The sequence below is a fragment of the Epinephelus moara genome, chromosome 19 (assembly GCF_006386435.1).
Source record: "Epinephelus moara isolate mb chromosome 19, YSFRI_EMoa_1.0, whole genome shotgun sequence".
NCBI lineage: Eukaryota > Metazoa > Chordata > Actinopteri > Perciformes > Serranidae > Epinephelus > Epinephelus moara.
This window is the reverse complement of record NC_065524.1, coordinates 106595-117907: the sequence shown is the minus strand read 5'-3', so window position 1 is coordinate 117907 and position 11313 is coordinate 106595. Positions and strand designations below refer to the sequence as shown.

At 38.4% G+C, this 11313-nt stretch overlaps 2 protein-coding genes across 7 annotated transcripts in view; one reads left to right on the top strand and one right to left on the bottom strand.

Moving 5' to 3' along the window:
* Nucleotides 1-7880, bottom strand: part of LOC126406530 (uncharacterized) — a 9491-nt gene extending 1611 nt beyond the window's left edge. The window contains exons 1-5 of one of the 4 annotated variants that reach the window (XM_050070851.1): nucleotides 7572-7880; nucleotides 7248-7465; nucleotides 3375-3770; nucleotides 2174-2247; nucleotides 1637-1680 (exon numbers count right to left, since the gene is read on the bottom strand). In XM_050070851.1, the coding sequence (XP_049926808.1) occupies nucleotides 1637-1680; nucleotides 2174-2247; nucleotides 3375-3770; nucleotides 7248-7264 (531 nt within the window). In that variant the 5' untranslated portion in view covers nucleotides 7265-7465; nucleotides 7572-7880. Of the gene's footprint in view, nucleotides 1-1636; nucleotides 1681-2173; nucleotides 2248-3374; nucleotides 4091-7247; nucleotides 7466-7571 lie in introns of all 4 variants that reach the window. The other 3 variants (XM_050070852.1, XM_050070849.1, XM_050070850.1) reach the window with 3 other exon arrangements.
* LOC126406520 (uncharacterized) overlaps nucleotides 1-11313 on the top strand; it is a 44448-nt gene that overhangs the window by 16362 nt on the left and 16773 nt on the right. The gene's annotated exons all lie outside the window — the stretch shown is intronic.

Below are 11313 nucleotides of genomic sequence, written 5' to 3'. Positions count from 1 at the left end.
TTTAATATTTATTTTACTTATTTCATTGTCTATTTTAGTATTTTATTTATATCTTCATCTTTATCTCTTGTTTCCATTCATGCTGTATTTCTATTTCTACTTTGTACGGAGCATTGGAACAAAAACAATTTCCCCCCGGGGATTAATAAAGTATTCTGAATCTGAATCTGAATATGTGACGTACACCATCCGTCCAATTATAAACTGAGTAAAGCAGTGATACTTTTTCAGTATTCATTTAAATGATGATTTTTTTCTGACTTCTCTACAATGGTGTCAATAAATATATATATATATTAATGATATTTTAAAAAAAAAACTGCTCGTATTACTACTGAGAAACCTTATAAGATAAAAAAAATTAGCTCTGACCGAATTATATGGGGCATATGAGCCATCAGCAAGCTAACAATGGAAAGCACTATAAATATCCTTTATGTACTCAAGTCTTTGTCTTTTAAGTATATTAGCATTTGTAAATAAGAATTGTTTCTTAAGGACTTGCTTGGTAAAATACAGGTAAAGTAACTTTTAAAAAAGCCTTGATGCTCCAGGTAATTCCTCATTTGCTTTTCTCTCCTCACTCCGTGTAACTCCATCTATGTTGAAGCTCCAAATATTTAAATTAATGTAATACATAAGGTCAACAAAATGAAAGTAGTCACTGATTTCACAATAGAACATAGCTGGCCATTATCATCCATTTCGCCACAAAAAAAAAAAAACCTGGCACTTCTGCTTGTTGGCCTGGTCTGCGCTGGAGATTTCAAGGAGCAGAAGTCAGCAAAGAACAAATATTCTGTTTGTTCTTGAAGTTTAAATGCTCAGACTTTAGTCTATTATAAGATGTTGTGACTGTTATGCGATCATAGTATTGTACTCATAAAAGAAGCCTGTTTGCTACATTGATGAACTCGTGGCTTTTGTGGACTAAATGAGGAACAGATGATTTGTCAGAGCTGTTCCAGGTTTTGCAATGAGGAACATATTTTATATTTTTACCCAAATTAGATAAAAGGCTGATCGTCATCGAGTGAAATTATGTGGCTTAATATTTTGCCTTTTTTTGTCACATTTCCCCAAGGAGACCTATGGCTTTCACATTATGCAAGATATTACAGCAGTAAGTTTTTAGTTTGGACATAATGTATTTCTCAGTATTGGCCATAACTCAATTATTGGTGTCTATGTAAATACTGCCAGTGTATGGGAGTGGTTTACTCCAGGATGACCATGCTCCAGTACAAAGAGCGGGAGGGCTCTCTGAATGGTTTAATGAAGATGAAAATTATGTAAGTCATGATGCTATAGCCTTTGCACTCACGAAATCTTAACTCAGTTGAAAACCTATAGGAGTCTCCATCACCATCATCAAAATAACAAATGAGGGAATATCTTTTGGAAGAGACTTGTTGAATCAATGACAAGGCACACTGAAGCTGTTCTAGTGGCTCATGCTGGATCTTACTTAAACACCTTATGCTGTGTATATTAAACATAGTCATGAGCAAGTATTGAGCACCTATTAAACAGCATTATAGACAAACTTAACCATAGAAATGTACCTTAAATATGGCAACAGTTTATACCTGTCACACTAATTATCTATGTGCAACACTTGATAAGTTATACATACCAGAGTTTGCACGGTTCCCACTCCACAAGCTGTATTTTTTGGCCCTTAAAAATAGAGAGACTTTTCTTAGTTTCAAATCTTTGCCATACCACTGTCTTGATTACTTTTTCAGGAGAATTACAGCAATAACAAAATATATCAGCCCTTTTTGACTGTAACATTCTCTAACATGAGACCTTCCAGAAAACGTGAAATTCAGAGACTTTTCCAATGGATGAAAAAACAACCACGCAGAGCTGGAAGTATCACATTAAGAACCTTAGACTTAAATTTGTTAAGTTTTGCTCCCACAGTTTAAAAACAACTTACAATTAATTCCAGGAGCTTTACCTGGAATTGTGTCATCGCCAAATTTGTATTGTAACAGTTGAGTTCTTACAGTCCAAAAGGGCCTTATATGTCCTGTTACCAAAAGGGAACACTTGAACTATTGAAACTATTTTCACTGACACAAAGTTTATAATTTTGAATTTCTTGATTACAGAAGGGGCTGAATTACTGTGACAGGGACTGTGTTTGAGTGGGATTATAATTAACCTTCATAACTTTGCATTTGGAAACCCTCTTCACAGGGTAAAAGTCTTGGCTCCCTGACACTGTATGTGGGCATTCTGAAAGGAAAACATACCAAATTCATAAAGCTTAATACTACATTAAACAAGCCTTTACAGAATGATAAGAGGTTATTGAGATCACATAGTTTATACTTAGTCTCAGTTTTCTTTTTGTAGTTATTCTGGTACAAAATCTGTAAGCAACGCTGGTAAATTACTGTACTCAAAACATGTAGGATAAATATATGCAATAAGACAGAAGTTGAATCCATGAATTTAAAACAAAGTAAATCAGTCATGCAGTGTCTTGGAGGTGTGGATCACTTTCTCACAACCCAGAGTAAAGTTCATTTGACTGTGAAAAAAACAGAGCACTTGTACATTGTACAGTCTGCTCCAAAATTACTTGTTAGTGGCAATGTCTATGGACTGGACACACTTACTGTATGAATTAGGGGAAATGTGTAAAACACCCAAACACACAGAATGAGTGCCGTGGGGAAAATATTGGTTATTGTGCTCAAGACCACCTAAACTGAGAGCAAGTCATGACCAAGACTAGATCAGACCCACTCTACATAATACACTCAATAAAATGTGAAGCATTCAAACCATAAGCACTTAAGGTTAGAGCTGCAACTACTAATTGATTGGTAATCAAATATGAAATTAATCTAGTCTTTTTTTAATAAATATAAAACATACAAATTCTGAATTCAGCTTCCTAATATGTCAGTAGTTCCTGGTTTCTTTACTCCTTTCTAACAGTAAACTCAATGTCTTTGAGTTGTGAACAAAACAGGACATTTGAGGACGTCATCTTGTACTTTGGAAAACACTGATCAGCTTTTTTCACCATTTTATGAGATTTCATGGATCAACAAATGATTGATTAATTGAGGAAATAATTGACAGATTAATCAATAATGAAAATAATTGTTAGTTGAAACCCTACTTTATTTATCATATATAAGTGTGTTTAGAAATTGTTTGAAATTACAAACGACTCAAGATATTGGTTGCATTTGAAACAGGAAGTTTGACATCAAATCATAGTAAATTTCAAACCTGTTAATATATTGCCCAAACCTAATAAGCCACAACCCCTTACAAAGGCATATACAGCCATCATGAAGACTTACAAAAATGAATGTCAAATCAAATTTACAAACAGTAAAACACACCTTTCCTTTTCCATGTTCTGTGTGCTGGGGATCCTGTCAACGCTGCATGTGGTCCTGCTGAGGCTGCCAAGATTCCACTTTGGGCTGCTGGTGTCGTGGTCAGTGGTGGCGTGGTCAGTGGTGGCGTGGTCAGTGACAGCCTGGTCAGTGTTGGCACCAACACAAGCTTGTGTTGGCGTGGTCAGTGGTGGTGTGGTCAGTGGTGGCCTGGTCAGTGGTGGCCTGGTCAGTGGTGGTGTGGTCAGTGGTGGCGTGGTCACTGGGGCCACTGAGACTGCTGGGGGATCAAGGGCCACTGGTACTGGAGGGTCTGGTGAGGCCATTGGTGGTCCAGCTAGGGGATCAACTCGGGTTGATGAGGGTTCACTCTGTATGTGGCCATTCTGAACGGAAAACCTATTAAATTCATAAAGCTTAATACTACATTAAACAAGCCTTTACAGAATGATAAGAGGTTATTGAGATCACATAGTTTATACTTAGTCTCAGTTTTCTTTTTGTAGTTATTCTGATACAAAATCTGTAAGCAACATTGGTAAATTACTGTACTCAAAACATGTAGGATAAATATATGGTGTGGTCACTGGGGCCACTGAGGCTGCTGGGGGATCAGGGTGCCTGAGGGTCTGGTGAAGCCAGTGGTGTTCCAGCTGGGGGATCAACTGGGGTAGATGAGGGTTCACCCAGTTGTCCTGTGGCGTCTTGTGGTAACCAGCCTCCATTGGAAAATAAGTAATTTAAGTTACATTGCATAATTTGCTAAAAAAAAAACAATGTATACAGTTATATAAACAGAATCCCTCAAAATCATCACTTATGACCCACTTAGAACATTTCTGGGCTTCAGCCTCTTTAGCAGTGATTAGCCCCCAGTCAATACAGCGCACAGATTCTGAGGTCAGAACTTAGTGGCAAACAGTCAGATCACACAAACAGCATATATGCTTGTGTCGTCTGTATTCACAGACAGGCAATGGGCCTATATATTTCTGCTTTAGAATGTAACAGCTGTGAACCATTTTGAAAATAATGTAATGTTTCTTTGATTTACTTCTCTTATTCCAACTGAAGCTCGCTCACTTAAATTACAATTTATGTCTCTTTCAATCTCACTTGTTCGTTGAGCTGGGGAGGAGGGGCAAAGTTTGAATGGTGTGTTTATAAATAATGTTGCTGATTTTGACTTTAAAGTTTACTCAAAAAGAGCTTTTAGTCCAAAAATAAGCGCTTTATAAGCAATCACAATTATTATGAAATAATTACCTTTATGTAAAAAGCATTAATTTCTTGATGTCTGTAGATACCAGTATTAAGCTGCCTCATCATACTGAACCCTGCCCTTCTCACTGTATGCCAACTAAAGCAAATTCATGTAATTAAATAACATGTTTCAACTATGTCAATTCAAGCAAGTGCAGACTCCACAAAAATAATCCTTTATATATCCAGCTAACCCATTAAAAATAATCGGCATGGTTGTGCAGTCTGACTTTTTTTGTTGGAAATTTCTATTGAAAATTATATTACAAACATAAATATTAACAGTAGTGTGATCTATTTATTACACTAGTACATTGCAAATTTGTACAACTCGTTAACTCGTCCTGCCAGATGCCTCCTGCTGCTGCTGCTGCTGCCATCTTTAGTCATTAGTCATACTTCTACTGTTATTATACACATATGATTATTATCACACATGTATACTGCCAGATACTAATATATACTTTCAACATATTGTACCACAGTAGCCAGAACTATAACGATAATATTATTACTTTCATTAATGTTGTTGTAAGCTACTGTCATTACCGTCTGTCCTGCATCTCTCTCTCTCTCTCTCTCTCTCTCTCTCTCTCTCTCTCTCTCTCTCTCTCTCTCTCTCTCTCTCTCTCATTGTGTCATGCGGATTACTGTTAATTTATTATGCTGATCTGTTCTGTACGACATCTATTGCACGTCTGTCCGTCCTGGAAGAGGGATCCCTCCTCAGTTGCTCTTCCTGAGGTTTCTACCGTTTTTTTTCCCCGTTAAAGGGTTTTTTTTGGGGAGTTTTTCCTTATCCGCTGCGAGGGTCATAAGGACAGAGGGATGTCGTATGCTGTAAAGCCCTGTGAGGCAAATTGTGATTTGTGATATTGGGCTTTATAAATAAAATTGAATTGAATTGAATTGAATTGAATTGAACTGAATAATAGAAACAGATGTGTCTATTGGCTGTAGTTGATTGATTGTTCTACCAAACTACTTTTACAAAGCAGAAGTTATTTAACATGAGACTGTTCCCAAGACGGTGTCACATGATGAAGATGTGAAGATGAGATAGTCTACTACACTTCACTTTTTTTACTGAAACTGTATCATTAAATTACAGCATGGCTAATTTTCTTGTCTCACGATACAATTTGAATGTGCTGTACTGGCATCAACGTTCATTAAACTATGTTGCTAATGCAGTAGTAGTATTCTGTGACATACATTCACATAATTCATTGTATGCCAATACACTCCTAGCTGTGATGTCAGGGTTAATTACATTTGTTTTCTACACAGTTAATGTCATAAACACAGTGTACAATAAAGGCTGTTCAACGTGAGGACTGGAATCTTTGTTGGTTTGTCTTCAGTTTAGGGCCACACTAGCTTATCAGCCTAAATGAGTCTCATGATTTACCTGTAAGACTCAAGTTTTACTGCGTTTCTTTGTCATTTGTGATGTCAAAAACTCAGATTTTACACACAGTCAGAAACTAAAAGTGTGTATCCTGCTCATACTTAAGTTATAAAAGTGCACAAAAAAGTGTCTCTTCTGCCAGGCTGCTGTCAGATGAACAGCCAATCACAGTGGACAGCAGTAGAGGAGGTTGTACCACCGACCACTGCCTGGTTCAAAAGTGGTTTAGCCGATTTCACTGACTGAAATACATGGGGCTTTGATCTGACGCATCACATAGGAAGAGCAGAGCAGAGATTTTTACCAGCTACATAGACTGTCTTTGTTGTGTGCTGGTTGTGTTTTCTGAGGAGATTGTTATTATTGTTGCAATGACTTGATGTTGCGTTCTCTTGCTATTGTTATTACTGAAGCTGCTGTGTCATGAATATGTTCTATTTTTATATAATAGTGTCTTTTAGCAGAGAAATTATTCTCTGTTTCCTGCCCAGGGACTACAGATGAAAATTTTCTTACTGCTAACTCTGGTGTGGCTAAGTAGCTCTGCACTGTCCCTGTTAAACAAACAAACAAATAAATTTAAAGAGGGACAGATGACAGATACTCGACTTTGTTGTGTGAATGTTGGGTTTTGACAGATGCAGCTGGTTTTTACTTGTTTGAGGGTGGCATAGCTGTGCAAGAGGGAAAAATAGACAAGCCATGTAAAAAAAATAGAGATGAGCCGTGCGATAGCTGCACGGGCACACACGTCTGCCATGTTCAGTGGAGCAGCTATAGCTAATTATAATGGCCGCTCTCTGCTGGAGACATGTTGTGGCTGAGGAGTTGTGCCCCATTTGTGCTCCTGTATTGCCCTGTGTATAATCCTGCAGTTAAATACAAGAGTACCAAGATTTGACTGACAAAAAGTTGACTTGGGGTCTTCCTGACAAATAACTTGAATTACTGTTTTTTCAGGGCCAGCTCCAGTCTTACCTTTATGATATTCACAATAAATATTTAATACTTTTAAGTATTCAATTACTGTCCTTCATTTTTCTTTGTACGTGATGATTTAAAGTAGCCCGGGAGTTAATTTTTCAAGCAGAATTTAATTTATTGCTGCACGAGAGAAACAAATCATACATATATAAATCATAAATATAAAAAGCAACATTTGGAAACTGCACAGAATTAAAACAATAAAAGGGATTACATACCAATATGTAACCTTCATCGCAAATATGCGAGGCGGTCCTATTTTTCATGTGGGTATTGACCCAGCTCTCCTGCTTCTTGTCAAAATTTTCAATTTTATTCTTGAGCCTCAACTTTCGTGGCTGCTCAGCTTTGCATATCTTGCAGGTTTTGCAGGCCACATTAAGCTGTGCATTGCAGACCACACACTCCCTCAACGTGGATCCCTGGCCTGGCATTTCTATCAGGGATAGAGAGTGTGTGTGTGAGAGAGAGAAAGACTCACATTTTATGATAAACCATGTTCACTGAGAGAACAAGATTAAAAACAGAAAAGCAAAACTTACTTGAAGTCAGCGTATACTTATAAAGATGGTAGGCTACAGGTGGACGTTAATGGGGTGGATCACACCTAGAGTTGTTAGACAGAAGAAAACAAACACATGGTTAATTCTCTTGCAGACAATATAGATCTACTAAACTGAGCTGAATTCATTGAAATTAATTCAATGTACCATCTAAACAGCAGGACAATCCTCTTTCTACAGAAAGCTTGTGATTATTATTAACTTGTTGCAGGAAATGTGTAAAATAGGAGAATAATGGAGAGCCTGCACCACAGAATAGAGTAGACAGTACACAAAGACAAGCTCATCTTCGCGTCACATTTCATCATCAACAAGGCAGTGACATTTCTTTACTCCACGTTGCTATAGTGACATATGATGCCTGCGGAGTGACTGTTTATTAACCTGCTATACCATTAATTCATTTATCAGCAACTTAACAGTAACTTCAAAATGAGTTCCACAGTCCACACATGCACATATAACGTTACAGGAAGTTTAAAACCACATTAAAGCTGCAAGCAGCTGTGATCGGGCCCTCGCTCTCCTGCGCCACCTTGGGGGGCCAGCAGCAGGCTTCACTGAAGCGGTTATGTGAAAACTCAGAGTAAATGTACCCTGATGTGTTCTGACGTGTTGTGACGTTGCAACTTCCTACTCCAAAAAAACCCATATGGGTAGAGGCATTTTGTCCCCCCCATGGGCGACGCCCCTATCTGATGTAAGAGTTCGCCATTCTTGACCTGTGTATCAATTTTCATGAGGATATGAGGCCACTGAAGCCATCAAAAAGCCAAACGTATTTGATGGCGAGGGTGGCGTCGTAGCGGCCACGCCCCTTGACATAGGGAAAAGCTTTTAATAACTTTTGATCAGCATGGTCTCTGGATGATCTGTACCAAATGTGAAGTTGATTGGACAAAATCTGTAGGAGGATTTCGTTAAAATACAAGGTGCCGAAATCACAAAATTGCCACCAAAATGAAAAGTTTAAATCAAAATGGCCGACTTCCTGTTTGGAGTAGACCATTGGTGGCAGAGACTTTTTTGTGCGTCTGGGTGACATACACATATGTACCAATTTTCATCTTCCTACTCCAAAACAACCCCTATGGGGAGGGGTTTTTGAACATTTCAAGGGGGCGCTATAGAGGCATTTTGTCCCCCCCATGGGCGGCGCACCTATCAGATGAAAGAGCTCGCCATTCTTGACCAGTGTATCAATTTTCATGAGGATATGAGGTCGTTTACCATGCCTTTTGTCATTTATAAAAAGATAAATCACTTTTCTATAATAAATCACTGATATTTCAAAGGAATAAAATACTTATTGACTTATTCATACTTCAAAAACAACATCAATAAGTAATTAACATAGGGGGGATCAAAATAAAAAAAATAAAAATAAATAAAAATCAACCAGCCACCCTCCTCCCCTGACAGTCCCTTCATAAGTAAAGAACAGTCCCTAAAGTGCGGTGAGGTTTGTGGGACGTTACCTGACACAAAAAGAAATGTGAACGGCTCGTTTCTCCTCTGACACGCCACATACCTGTGTGCCGCCACGACTGTGTTGTCCAGGTACTACTGGGCAGTCATGACACCAATGCAAGAGGAACTTACTGGACCTGGAGTCGGACTTCTCTGTCGCCGGTAAGCCGTTATCTTGCGTTTGTCAGCTGCTCTCGTGTTCCCTCCTTTTGTGAAGGTCTTGTTACCCTTCTCTGCCAACCAAGCGTCATATGCCTTGCGGCGTATTCCCCCGACATTTGTTCGGAATATTTCAAAACTTCTAGCTTTAAATTGAAGCTAGAAGCACTGAATTTGCGTCTTGTCGCCATTTTATCAGTTTACTATCAGCTGAAAGTGTGCAACTGCGCATGTGCCTGGATGAGGGTTTATGTGTGTGTGGATGTGCGTCTCTGTGTGTGCATCTGTGTGTGTAATCCGTGTCTAGCGCTCTATAAATGCCAAAACATCAAATAAACACCTCCGGTTTATAAAAGAGGCTGGCGTTTATTTATTAAAAAATGAGGCTGGCTGCTAATAAGGGCCCGGTTTTAAATTGAGGAAATACGGTATGTTGATGGTGGGATGGGACGAGGGTACGCCTCAAAATAATCACTGGAACACGGGGAGAACATGTTAACTCCACACTCATAAATCACCACAACTCCTGAGGGAACAACAACATAAAATGTTCCCTAGCAGTCTGTTTATTCCCAACAATGAGAAGTAATGCCAGTCACTTAACTATATGCTCTGGGCAAGCACTTATCCATAACATAACCACAACAACATTTGCATTTTAGCCCTATTTAGGCCCTGTGTCCACATGGCGCCTTTTTCTGGCAGAAAGGTGCTGGAAGGGCGCTGCGGAGCACTGTGATGAAGCGTCTGTGCACCCCCAAAAAAAACGCTCACGAGGGTTTTCATTTCTATGACAACAATATCTTGACAATTCCTGTAGCCGCGCAGTTTTGCAGGTTTATAGTCATACATATACTGTGATAATCTTTTAATGCTACAGCAGGTGAAGTCATCATCATGTTTTATTAGTAGGATTTGTGTTAATGTACTTAGTAACTTTGCCACCACTTTATGGGTTAGAATTGATTACGTGTGTTGCTGTAAAATCTCTCAATTTATATATTGCTGGAAAAATAATTAATTTAACTAAAGGTGTGTTCACACTGGACTATTTATTTTTTTCGCTGTCGCTCGGTTCGCCCCTTAGATATCGCTTCATCGCTCAGTTGCAATCGCTCGTCAATGTGGCAGAAATCAACAGACTTGCTTTTTTGCTTTGATGACGTCATTGAAGCAATCAGGGTATTTGGGGGGGTGGGGGGGGGGGGCTGACATGTCATGACATGTCAGCTTCATTAAAAGTATAGCTGCAAATTAAAAGTAACAATAGATGTAAAAACACACAGAGACAATACATCTGAACATTTATACCTCCGACCGCAGCAGTGGCTGAAAATTTTACGTTTTGATATATACAGGTATACATATTGCAAAACTCTGTAAAAGTACACCAAAGCATACATTTTCGTTTCCAAATATTTATTTGAAAACGAAACCATTCATACGGTCAATAAAAAAACATTTTGTTAATATTAAAAAAACGAATGTAATCTCAACAGTGACCACGCCAGCCGTGTGTGTGTGTGTGTGTGTGTGTGTGTGTGTGTGTGTGTGTGTGTGTGTGTTAGTATGTCAGAGAGGAGGAGTATCAATAAAAAAAAAAGTTTCCACTAATTATTTCGGTGTTTATTTCTTTAATTCTTGAGGTTTTTTTCATTAAAATGCGTAATATAGCCAACAATATCATAGACCAAAAGTTAATCTAATTTATTATTGTAGAATGTATTTAGCAAATCACCACTTTCAACTGGAGACACAGTGCAGCAGCAGCGCAGCAGCAAAAAAAAAAAAGGCATTATAAAAAGCTGACAAATAGTGTTAATTAATTGACATGAGACACTGGAGAGGTTGTCAGTCCTATAGTGTTAATTAATTGACATGAGACACTGGAGAGGTTGTCAGTCCTATTCTATAGTCTGTAGTACTTTTTTTTATTTTATCATAACTTCTCGGAAATTACTCAAAAATGCATTCATTGTGTGCTTCTGAGCACACGGGCAGCATAAACAATGAAGTTACATATGATGGTCTGGCAGATCGTTGCGGCACTTGGAAGCAGTTGACAGTGACAGTTTTGTCAGCAGCCATTTTT